General features: G+C 53.9%; 1 protein-coding gene across 2 annotated transcripts in view; it reads right to left on the reverse strand.

The window, feature by feature from the left end:
- The window catches only part of PLXDC1 (plexin domain containing 1), a 65525-nt gene that overhangs the window by 14403 nt on the left and 38358 nt on the right, over positions 1–12764 (reverse strand). For both annotated transcript variants that reach the window (XM_019924983.3, XM_073798331.1), the window contains exons 8-10: positions 8432–8527; positions 4209–4290; positions 875–935 (exon numbers count right to left, since the gene is read on the reverse strand). In XM_019924983.3, the coding sequence (XP_019780542.2) occupies positions 875–935; positions 4209–4290; positions 8432–8527 (239 nt within the window). The remainder of the gene's footprint in view (positions 1–874; positions 936–4208; positions 4291–8431; positions 8528–12764) is intronic.

Consider the following 12764-nt stretch of genomic DNA (forward strand, 5'->3'; position numbering starts at 1 on the left):
GCCAGCGTCAGCAGTAGGCTTCTGGATGGACAAAGTTTGTTTTTTTTCTAAGGCCAGAAACGGCTCACCCAGCCTTACTGATAAAACAGATGGTGGTGAGCACAGAGCAGTAATCCTGGGGGTTCACATTTAAATGCTGGGCCTGGCACCTTCACCATCTCGCCGGCTGCGAGCTGCAGGCCAAATCACTAAACCTCTCTGAGCCTCAGTTTCCCGCTCCGGTAAGTGGGGGCACTGGCCCCCAGCTCCCGGGGACCGTGTTAGGATTAAATCAGGGCAAGTGCAGGGCAGCACGCGGTGAAGTGCTGGGTGCGTGCGCTGTGCTTGCACTGCAATGGAGGGAGGAAGGGAGGGGGAAAGGATGCGTGGATGAAAGGGTCTGTGTCAGTATAAGGTGTGAGAAGTGGAGGCTCCCCACCCAAAGTGTTGAGCATTCATGGAAAATTCCAGCAGTGAGAAGGAACCTGCATGGGATTCTAAACGGGAGGTGCCAGGAACAACCCTCCTCGTTCCCAGAACCACTGCCTTCCTCAAATGCCAGAGGGCTGGAGCCGGGTAGTCGCTTTTTGAACATCACCAGGTGCACAGCCTCCCGGAGGATCCCGCTGTGGCCAAGGCCACGCCCAACGTACCCTCTGTAAGGACCAAAAGAGCCCCTGGAGAGGCTCCGGGCCAAGTCACCAGAAGTGCTTGTCTCAGGGACCCATCGAGCCCTCGGAAACCTCCCATGTGGGTCTAATTGGCTCAGAGCAGACAGGGAGACAAGCCCCAGGTGGAGGGGAGAATTTCACCAAGAGCCAGAGATGCCTTGAGAAGAGCTACCCAAGCTAGTAGCCCTGCTCCTCCCCACACCTGGCTCACTTAAGCCTCTCACCTCCTGGGCACAGCCATAGGACAGCCACTCCTGGCGGTAGCGGTCAAAGCCACTGGAGCATCTGCAGGGGAAACCAAAAGGCCAGAGGTGTGATGGGATTGACAGAGAAGCCCTCCCCTTCACCTCCCCCTATGCGGTAACAGCTCTCCAATGATAGCAAGGAGGGGGCGAACCTCCCTAAGACCACTGGGCAGGTGCCGTGGGAGCGAGAGTCAGACCCTCCTGTCCCTCTACTCCTTTCCCCAAAGGAGGGGAAGCTATTCGTGGCATCTTCTCCCTCCTCCTGACCAAGCTCCCCAGGACCAAGGCCACATCTGCCCAGATGTGGTGTGTGTAGGGAGCTGACAGATTGCATGACCTCTAATGACCTTTAAGGCCCTCCTGACTCTGGGCGACCACGAAATTGCTGAGAATCCAGGGAATTCACACACATGTTCTCATCTGGGGAAAGTCTTACTCATTCCCCAGGCCCCACTTCTTCGTGGAGGAGCCTAAACTTGTCAAGGAGGGGCAGGGCTGAGGGTGGCCGTCAGCCAATCTGGCCAACACCCCCTGTGTGATCATTGAAGGGCAGAAGTCAGGGTCCTGCCAGAGTCTGGGAGAGAGTAAACACTGGTTGACAAGGGTTCCTGGAGGACAATGAGAGCTCAGCTGGGCTGGAAGTTGTCAAGTGCTTCCCTAGGGAAGGGGTGTGGTGCGAGGATGAACCAGAGAATGTCCTCCATGGCATCAGTTCCGCTCTTCACTCTTTGGTGCCAGGAGACTCCACCAAGCCCTACTTAAGCTCAGGAACCGCCGCATGGGAAGATAATATCCCGAGCCACCAGCGCTGCGAAAGGATTCGTAGCTGGTTAACTCTGCCCCGGCAACTGCCTGCCCATCGATCCGACACCTGGTGAGGCTGAGGCTTCCAGGCGCTGTCAGCCTTTCCTTCTGAAGATGCCTCTGAGCTGCTCCTCCTGCAGCAGCGGCAGCTGAGCTGAGCCATCCACACCCCGTCTGTCAGGTCCTCCGTGCCCCCTCCCTTGAGGGATGGAAGATTAAGGGCATTGTTGGGGGCTGGGGACTAAAGTTTCTTTTAGGCCAAACTAACTGGTTCTTTCAAGGACTGAGCCTTTGATAAATGTCTAAGAGCACTCCTTTCCAAGCTCGGGGCCAACGAACCCAGATGCAGAGGAGAAGGGCATGAGAAAGGGCCACCGTTCGAGTGCCTCCTGAATGCCAGGTGCTGCCCCAGTCCCATGCTGCTCCGGCACTATCTCATGGGACCCTCGTGACAACACTGTAAGACAAGGGTTACGTGTGACCCTCATTTTCAGAGCCAAATCCTGGAGTCAAAGTCACCCATAGACTTCAGAGTGGGTCACCGGGGGGCAAGAGGGATGAAAGGAAAATACCTGCATGATAAGTGAAATAATCTGAATCAGATCTGGCCCCAGCACGGGGAGGGGACGCTCTGGGAGGCTGCAGAGGGCAGAGTAGGTGGAGGGGAAGCCGAGAAGCCATGTGGTGGTTTCAAGCAGCTGTTGGTGGGAGAGACCATGGCGGCCGGCCCCCTGCACCAGCTCTGACCTCTGGCTTTTTAGGAACCTGGAGTCAGCTCTCAGTTGAAGCTGAGGCTCCAGAGATCTGTCAAGAAGGGGCCCGTGCTCGGTGAGCCCAGGCTCACGGACATCCGGGGACAGGATCCCTGATAGAGCGTCTTTGTCCCGTAGTTGACATAACCCAGCAAAGGCAGTATCCACACCCAAGGCCCTGCCCTCCCCCTGACCAACCCTCATTAAACTGTCATAGTTTTCTGGGTTTGGGCGTATGCATTAAGTGGGGGTGTATCAAGCCAGGGTTTTGCTTTCATGTGAGCCATTTTGCAGTTCTCATGGCTCAGCTGCTGGTGGACACTGAGTCATGCGGTGGCAGCCAGCCCCGGCGTTCCAGCCTCCTCTGCAGTCATCTGGATGATCTCCCTGTGCTCAGACAGTGACTCTCAAACTTGAAAGTGCACAAGATGGACCACACTGCAAAGCTCCACGCCAGGAAGAACCAACCTGGGGTGTGCCCTGTGTACTCTCTCTGAGGCTCTGTGCCTTTCATGTGAAGGGCCCTGAACACTTTGCAAAAATACTATCTGGTATTTGAGGAGTTAAAATAACAGGCATGTTCCTCACCCACATCTCCCCGAATCACATAACCCCAGCCCATTTTACAGGGAAAACAAACTGAGGCCCCAAGAGAGTGAATAAGAGCACAGCTGTTGGGAAGAACACCTGGGAGGCCAGATGAGCACCCCTTTCTCCTCCCGGCCCAGAGCTGTGTCTCGTGTGCTAGGCCGGCGGCCTATAAAGGCAGTGGCTTCTATTTCTGCACCAGGATACTGGAAAGGAGCAAAGGAAACACTGACAGATTCAGGACAGCTGCAAAGAACTCAGAGCCTCTATAATTTGCAATTTTTCAAGATTGCCTTAAAGGCTCTTGTGGTTCATAGCTTTTCCCACTCTCATGGGAGCCCTAGTCCCCAAAGAAATTCTTTTTTTCCCCCCCGCCATTTATTTCTCTTGGACGGGAGAACAGGGCTCAGATTCTGAGTCTAATCCGTGAGGGAATGATTTCAGAACAAGGAGAGGAAGATGACTTGGATTTAAGAACTTTATGCCTGAGCCTGGATCTCATCCAGAATTTTCCCTGCTTCCAAAACCAAGCAAACACAGCTTTGTCACTTGCTCCAGCTTTCCACAGACGCCTGCAATTTCCACACCCATGGTTTTCAGGCAACCCTTCTGCAGCCTGAGAAAGATCTCGAGGTGCCGATTTGGGGTCATGGGGCTCTCCTCCAATGGCGATGGGTCTTAAGCTCATCCCGTCCCTGAGCCGGCGGATCTCACGCTTGTTTGCAGATGAGGTACCGTGTTAAAATGCAGGTTCTTGGGCTTCTCTCCCAGAGACCTGATGCAGGGGGCCAGGGGTGGGCCCCGAGAATCTGCATGTTTAGCGCAAGCCCTAGGTGATTCTGGGATGCTCACAGCTGTGGACCACTCTTTGAGAAGGCCTGCCAGAGGATGAACCAACCCTCCCAGGTGCGAGGAGGGAGCTGCAGTAGCTGGAATGGTCTTCCAGAAGTCTAGTGTCACCACAGGGTGACATATAGTCACCTTGATGGGTCACAAGCCTCAGGGAGACACTCACTTTCATGATATTCTTGTCCTAAGTGTCACAGTAGCGCTGGCCAGAGATACCCTCATGTTGGTAATGAGGCCCGAGGCAGGGAGTGGGGCCGTGCCACCAGCTGCCCCCCTGCACAGTCTGCCTGCGGGAATAAGAGGGTGAGCCTGGTACAAACCTCTGGAGGACATGGCACCAGCTGCAGTTGAAGATCAGGTCTGAGGACATGCAGGTGTCGCAGCTCCGATGCTGCAGGCAGGCTGCAAGAGAGAAGGCAGCGGCCCCTCAGTACCAGCCCCTCCACAGGCCTCCAAAAGGTGCAACTTTCCTGAATGCTGGGTCCTTACACAACTCTGGAGGTTCTGACTAGCAGGGACCCTAGAAGTTTTTAATGCCACCCTCACCTGAGTCCAGCCTTGATTCTCTAATTCTCCCTCCCACCCTTCTTTCCTCCCTCCCTCCCTCCCACCCTTCCTTCCTCCCTCCCTCCCTTCCTTCCTCCCTCCCTCCCTCCCTCCCTCCCTTCCTTCCTTCCTTCCCTCCTTCCTTCCTTCCTTTCTTCCCTCCATCCTTCCTTCCTTTTGTCACCAGAGGGTCAGGCCCTGAGCTGGTGCTGGTGATTCAGCAGTAAGACCTGGTACTTTCTTGGGCCTTCCAGTCATATGGAAAGACAGACCCTAAGCAGATCATCAAACAAAAATAACTACATAATTATCATCGTGATGAGGTTTACATAGGAAAATTGCAGGGCGCCACACGCACATACAAAGGGATCGCACCTAGTCTGGAAAGTTATACTTCTGGCCTATTGCCTACAATTATGGGGTTGCAAAGGATTTTTTTAAATCGACATATATTGGACATATAACGTCATGTAAGTTTAAGGTGTACAACATACGGATTTGATCCATTTACATCGCTGTATGATGGCCACTGTAGCATTTGCTAACGCCACCATCACTTCACATCAGTATCATTTCTTCCAGTGCTGGGAACAATTAAGATCGAGTCTCTCGGCAAATTTAGTGTTTACAGTTGTGTTGCCTACAATCCCTGGAAAGGATTTAAGATGTCCTGGTTTGACCAGCTAGCACTCCCTGCTCCTAGGGACTGTTTGTGTGGCTGGACTGCCGTCAGAGGCCCGCTCCTGGCCTCTCCGGCTCCTCCCAGGGAAGTCTGGGGGCTGAGTTATTGAGAGTAAACCAGGCCAGGCATACGGAATTCCATTCCTTTCCTCTCCCTCTCCTCTTGGAAGTGAGCTATTCCCAGGGGGTATGCTGACCTCTGCTCATCCAAGCTTAAATCTTCCCTGGAGAGTTACCTGACCTGTTGGTGCCTTGGTACCTCACTTGTAAAAGAAGGATCGGGATGCTGTCTGTGTGGGAGGCCAGCTGTGAGAGGGTTTATAACAGAGCTGGCCACACGGTGAGCCAGTGAATATGCTATTTGTTATCGACTCTGGTCCTTCATTCCCCTCAGTATACCTATCAGGTGCTCATTCACTCATGTATTCTTTCAACAAATATTTATTGAGCGTCTACCCCAGGCCCGGCACTGTCCCAATGCTGGAGATGCAGCGTGAACAGGAAAAGACAGAAGCACTGCCCACATGGAACCTGCAGTCCAGTGGAGGAGACAGCCAACGAATACACAGACAAACAGATCCACCCTAGGGTTGCCAGTGGTGAGAAGGGCTGGGAGAAAAGCGGATCAGGACAGGGAGGTGGAATGACGGTGGGGGATGTGTTTTACTCAGGGAGGTTGGGGAAGGCCTCTGAGGAGACTGAGAGAGCGAGGAAGCCAGCCTGGCAGCTCTCCCGGGAGAGAAGTCCAAGCAGAGGGACCTCTGTGTGCAGAGGCCCGGGAGGAACACATCCCAGGGATGCTCCCAACAGCTGTCAGCACGCTGGCCGGCTCAGCAGAGTGGAGAGCTGGAAGGTGGTAGGAATGGGGAGGAGGGGCAGCTGGGGCCTAGCCGGGCAGGGCAAGGGTGGAGAGCAGGCAAGCTAGTGGGAGCAGCTGCTGGAGGGTGCGTGGACCCCCGGCAGAGAGGGCCCGGGCAGCAGGAGGTATGGGGGCTGGATTTTAAGAGTTGTTCACTTGCTTAAATGCTGCCCACTTAAGTGAACCAGAATGACCTCAGAGTGGCGAGCAGCTGCCACAAAGCCCATGCATTTTATTATAAGGACAGACAGGCACTGACCCGGAATAACTGTGTGCAACGTAAGGGCTCATCTGACGAGCAGCTGAACAGAACATGTTGGTAGCAGCCAGAAGTGACTACTAACTACAGAACATGACCACTCACTCATGAGACATCACATACATTTCTTCTCTCTGTGAGTTTTCATGGGCCTGGGCCACAGTCCCTTAATGAGGGAATCCGTTTGTGTTCTGTGGACCCCCAACAAGGTGGCAGGTGGTAACCAGCCCTCGGTGAGTGGGAGAAAAGCTGCTGAGGGCACAGCGTGGTCACCTTCAGTCACCTTGTGGGAGGGACGAGCTGTAGATGGCACTGTGTCCTTTTGTCTACCGGGGCTCTGCAGGCTTTGGAAGGGTGGAGGAAAAGCTACCGGCAGAGAATAAGCAGGGACCGACTTGGCCCAAGAACAAGAGAGCTCTGGCGCGTCCACAGGGTCTAGAACAGCGCCCAGCACGTGGTAGGCAGTTAACAAAAGTTTATGGAATCGATGAATAGTTGCTTTTGTTATCCCCATTTTACAGAGGAGGAAACTGAGGCTTGGAGAGTCACAGAGCTAAGAGTGGCAGGTCTGGGTTTGAACGAAGGTCTGTCTGAGCCGAGAGCCTGAGCTCCTAGTCTCGAGGTCCCGCTGTGGGACTCCCCCTCCCCAGCTCCCACCTTCACCCCAGGCCACCTTTTCACGAGTCTCTTCTAGAAGAGGGACCAGCCATGGAGTGCTATGGCTTGAAAACAGTCCAGCCACACCTCTGGAAGAATTTTGGCTAAAAGTCCTCCCCTACCCAAAGGTAAGGGAGAAAGCCTGGGGCTGTGGGGTGCAGAGTTTTCTGAGGACAAAGCAAACCTGCCTCCCAGGGGTTCAAATCACAGCCCTGGTAGCACTGTCCCTTCCCCTACATGGGAGCCCATGATCATTCCCAAGGACTCTGGAGACCCCTTAAATGGCTCCAGTCAAACAGAAAAAACCCTGGGAGCCTCGTGGGATATTCATAAAACCCACTGACCTTTATTTCTCATCTGCATTTCAGATGTCCTGTGTGTTATTAAGTGTTCACAGAATTCACTGGAGGGGTGGGAAGTGGCTTCAATGTACAGACAGTGTCCCAGAAACGCGTTCCCAGGACGGTTCACGTCTTCCGCCCCAGCAGTTAGCCCTGCCCTTGGATGTCCTTGTTCCCAAATGCAGTGTATTCATTCCTGGGTTTGCTCTCACCAGTCCTCGAGGAAGCCCTGCCTAGGGGGAGGGCCACTAGGGTGGGGGCGGGGCTGGAACCGCAGGTGTCCTTGTCCTGTGACTAGGGGTCAGGGACCGGCCTCTTTTCCAGGCAAGGACACCTGCTGGGACGTGGCCTGGCATTCTAGAAGACCCTTCCTCCTCCTCTTCTTTCTTCAACCCCTGCTCCCAGAACCTCCAGGGAAGAGGAAGAGGGGGAAAGAGAGGCAAGAAATGCCCCAGAAGGCAGGGAGAAGGCCGCGGCTTCAGAGGGAAGCTGGGAGGTACCATGAAACAGGAGAAGAGATGAAAACTTTCTTTAAAACTAGAACGAGAGCGCTGTCCTTCCCTCACTCTCCCCAGACGCCCTGACCACATCCTGAAGAACATCCCACCCCGATCCCGCGGGGTCCGCAGCAGCGGCTGGGGCCCCAGCCATGGTGTGCCTTCAACGGCAGGTGAGTGGGGTACAGAAGAGGGACAGGACCAGGCCCCCTGGATCTTGGAGGGCTACTGGCTAAATCCCTCTACTGCCTCCTGCCTGTGGATGCCAGCAACATGCCTCCTCTAAGGAAAATACAATGATAAACTTATGGACCCATTCAGTTCCTGGATTATCTTTTCTGGGAGCTCAGTCTAAGTTCTCAGAGGTACCTCTTTCCTGGGTTTCAATTATGTGTTAATAACAATAGCTGTCATGTATCAAGCACAAGCCGTGCCCTGGGCCTGGGATGTGCCAGTTAATGTCTGAGCTTTCATTTACATCCTCAGCTCTGCCTACTGTAGTTCTAACCCTTACTGTAGCCCTGGGAGGGAGGTGGTGTTAGGCCCATGTTACAAATGAGAAATGGACGCCCAGAGAGGTTAGGTGGTGGTACCCAGACAGGGGACAGTGGTGGGCCTGGGATGGAACTCAGTCTGACTCCAAAGCTCTTTCCAAGATGGTGGAATGCCTCCCCCCTCATCAGTGGGAACAACCCCTAATTACTTGGTAATGGGGTGAACTCCACAGCAGATGTGCTGGTGACCTTGCTGGGGTCCAGCTCCACACGGTGGTATTCGAAGATGGTCCTTCGCCGAGATTCTGAAACATAGGCAGAGCCTGTCATCAGGAGCAGCTCATGGCCAGAGGGCTTCGGGGCCTGGACCTGGAGCCTGACAGGTGGGTAAGAGATTGTAGTGAGTGGAACCGGGAGTTAGTATGCAGCCACTGAGGGCAGGAAGTAGACCCATCATCCTGGGATAATGGTGTTGAAACTGTGGGGAGACAGGAGAACAGGAGTTGGCCTTGAGGGGAGAGCTTTGTGTTATAAGCAGATTAATAACGCAGAGGCCGGGCTGTTCCTGGGGTCAGGACACAGGGGGTCCACACTTTCCCACGCCTCTGTGACTTTACAGCTGCTGTTCCCTTGATCCATAATGCTCTTCCACCCTTTCTCTTCTTCTCCAGCTCACCCTTCCAGATCCAGCTCAGGGCCACTTCCTCTGAGCACCCACTCTAGACCAGCTGCCTCTTATCACCCCCTCTGTCCTGTGCCCTCCTCTCACTGCACTTACATTGTGTGGTCATTAGGGTTGATTTGGAGGGTGGGGACCATTCGACTATGGTCACCTGGTCCCGAACCTGACCCACAGTGAGCACTCTGCAAATGTCTGCAGATGGACAGGCTGACCTTGGAGAAACTCTCCCCTCCTTGATGCAGGGGACAGCAAGTTTCAGGGCCTGGAGCCAGGCTTATGTCCTGCCTCGCTCCCTGCAGAAACTTCCTACAGGACCTCAGAGTCAAGAGCCCTGAGTTCTGAGTCAAGTTCTGCTCCTGACAAGCAGGATAACCTTAGGGCCTCGGTTTTTTGTCTGTGAGGTGCATCTTCTTTCATGACCCTGCCTCCCTGGCCACACAGTGATTGGTCCAGGGCTGGGCATCTGATGAAGTCAGACCAATCAGAGACCTTCCCTGGGACTTTTAAACTATAACCAGAAGGCCCTTTGCTCTCCAGTAATACTGCTAAGAAGATGCAAGCTCGGCGTCCATGAATGGCCATGGTTCCAGTCTCAAGGGGAAAGCTAGAGGATGAAGCCACCTCGTGGAGAGAAACTGGTGGCATTCCAGGCTCTGGAGTCCCCACACCTGCCCTGGTCCTATCTTCCCAGTTGTTGGCTCTTCCTTTGGTTCTTTGGGCTACTTCAGTATCCCCAGTGCACTCCTTTTCTCACTCAGCTGAAGGTGATTTGAAGGAAAGTTTCCCGAGGTGGTAGCAACACTCGGTGGGGGCATCCATGAAAAGGAGGGTGTCCTGTGCAACCGCTGGGTGCCCCATCCTGAATGAAGGATCGAGGGGAGCATCCACTGCTCAAAAGAACATCTCAGCTACGTTTCTGTAATTTATTTATCCTCAATTTTGGAACCGTTCCCTCCTACTTAACCCAGGATTGAACCCCAGGTGGTCTGACCCAAAGCGTGCTCTCTTCGCACCACACCCCACTGTCCTGCCGCAGAGCCTGGAGACACCTCAGCCCCTGAAGCATCCGCGACCACAAAATACCCTTGAAACGTTCTGTGCGATGAAAAGGAAACGGCTCCGGCGCTGGTGGCCGCAGCACTACCCCGGAACTAAACAGGAATCTGCAGTCCACCTCAGAAGCTTGAAATGCAAGCACTACCCACTCACAGGTGTGCGCGTGTGCGCGCGCTCACACACGCACACACACACACACACACACACATACACACACACAGATTTTTTCTAATACAAGAAAGGTCCTTTGCCAAGCAGGGGTGGGTCTGAAGGAGACTGGGGTGAGGAAGGTCACTTTTCCGTAATTCAGCTGCCCAGAAGAGGCACCAATTTTCAATTCACCAAAGGCCCACATGTGCTGCAGGGCCCTCCCTGTGTGACACCAACTGCTCTGCGAAGGTGGACTGGGCTTTGGGTGAGCCTGCAGGATGTGAGACATTGGGTGGAGGATGGGGAAGTTCCAGGCAGCCTTTCCCAGCTCCATCCCACCCACTACCCCCAGAAGCCATCTCTCCTAAAGAATTACCCCTTTTAACACTGAAATGGAATAGGATACAAAATAAAGGTGAAATTTCAGGTCTTCCGAGGTGCCTGAGGCCATGGGGTCTGGACTCTGCGTAAACATTTCTTTCTTAATCTGCCTCGTCTTTCCAGGCTGAGTTCAAATGACAGGCCCCACTTGAAGACATCCCCCACCCTTGGGTGCAGTTAGTGGCCCCTCCACAGCCTCCTGTGCACTGTCCAGTGTCACCTGTTTCACAAACATTTACTTTGCTGGCCACCTCCCCCAAGGCTATGAGCTCCCCAAGAGCAGAGCCTACAAGTTATATGTCTCTGTCCCCCAGCCCCTCGCACCAGGCCCTGCACAGAACAGGGCCTCAAGAGACGACTGTGAATGAATGAATGGCTTACAAATAGTCAGGAAAACCCCAGCAACTTATTATAACTTCAGCCCGCAGCACAAAAGAAGAATGCCCTTCTTCCTCAGCCCACCTCAGATTATGGCCTTTCTCAAAAGGGCAGCCGCCAATGGGCCACAAAAAGTCAGACCCTCCCGAAGTTAGAGTTCAAAGGAGGAGGAGAATTGGCTTTCAGGATTTCTCCACCTGCAAGGATACAGGAGAGAGCCTGCCCTTGGTCAGAAGGCAGGTGAAATAGGAGGACAAAGGGGGTCAGGGTTGGGGCATGATAGAGACACGGACTTGTCAAGGGAGTCGAATTCACGGATAGAGACACACGAACAGCAGCTGGGGAAGGCGGGGCTCCCAGCAAACCCCACACCAGAATCTCGGAATGAGTCTCCCCACCAGCCTACTGGGGAGCAGAGGTGGGGACGTGCCTCAAGTGAGGGTACGGCCAGAGATGATCAGATATCCTCCAAAAAGCAACACAGCCCTACCAGCAAGGGTGGAGGAGATGTGTGTGGTAGGAAGTGGGAGGAGGGTGGGCGGGCCGAAACATATCTCTGATTAAAAATAGCTGCTCACGGGCTCCCCTGGTGGTGCAGTGGTTAAGAATCTGCCTGCCAATGCAGGGGACATGGGTTCAAGCCCTGGGCCGGGAAGATTCCCACATGCCGTGGAGCAACTAAGCCCGTGTGCCACAACTACTGAGCCTGTGCTCTAGAGCCTGAGTGCCACAACTACTGAGCCCATGTGCCACAACTACTGAAGCCTGCTCGCCTAGAGCCCGTGCTCTGCAACAAGAGAAGCCACCACAATGAGAAGCCTGCGCGCTGCAACGAAGAGTAGCCCCGGCTCGCTACCACTAAAAAGAAAGCCCGCATGCAGCAACAAAGACCCAAGGCAGCCAAAAAGAAATAAATAGATAAATAAATTTATTTTAAAAAAAATAGTTGCTCACTTCAACTGCCAACTTGTACTTTTTTAAGTGTCTGGTTTGGCAATACTTTTATTTCTTGATAAACAGATCCCTTAATATCCCTGCCTGTGTTATTTGTTTTTGGATTATCTCGCCAACATCTGGGGCTTGCCCAAGGACGATGACGTCCATCTGCCTGACCAACAGATCCCTGCTGGAACCAAGACAGTGGCCACCCCAGCGCCACATTTCTGGCAGTTTCAGACGTTTCTGTTTTATCTCTGCTTCCATTCATCAAAGATTCAAAAAACACTAAGGTCCAGACATGGAAAGCCCTGTCATGCAAGCAAGAGATGTTCATGGCTCAAAAGCGAGGTTGGCATGTCCTGTTCTGTTTCCACACCAGACACCAGCAGGGAGAGGGTTGGTTTGGTCAGAAGAAATCAGACTGACAGGTCCAGCCACAAACTTCCCTCCAAAACAGTGGTTACGATATAAAAAAATCTAAGATGGTGGCTCAGGAAAAAGTTTTCGTCTGCTCATTCACATCTTCCTTTGTTCATTTGGTTATTCTTTTACTAATCATGAATTGAGCCCCATCAGGGGACCCCAGAGATAAACACAATGAGGGTCCTGTATCCCAAGGAGCTTTCAGCCCAGCAGGGGAGGGAGGAGAGACCTCCTCGGCACAGATGCAACGTAGAAAAGGTCAGAGGGAGGAGAGGAGGTGAGAAACGGCAAGGCTCAGGGAGCAGAGTAGAGGGAAAAACAGAAAAGAAAAAAAAAAAAAAGTGAAAAACGGGGCGGGGGGGATGGGGAGGGGGGAGGGGAGGGGAGGGGGAGGGGAGGGGAGGGGGAGGGGAGGGGAGGGGAGGGGAGGGGAGGGGGAGGGGAGGGGAGGGGAGGGGAGGGGGAGGGGAGGGGAGAGGAGGGGAGGGGAGGGGGAGGGGAGGGGGAGGGGAGGGGGAGGGCCCCAGGATGGA

The sequence above is a fragment of the Tursiops truncatus genome, chromosome 20 (assembly GCF_011762595.2).
Source record: "Tursiops truncatus isolate mTurTru1 chromosome 20, mTurTru1.mat.Y, whole genome shotgun sequence".
NCBI classification, from domain to species: domain Eukaryota; kingdom Metazoa; phylum Chordata; class Mammalia; order Artiodactyla; family Delphinidae; genus Tursiops; species Tursiops truncatus.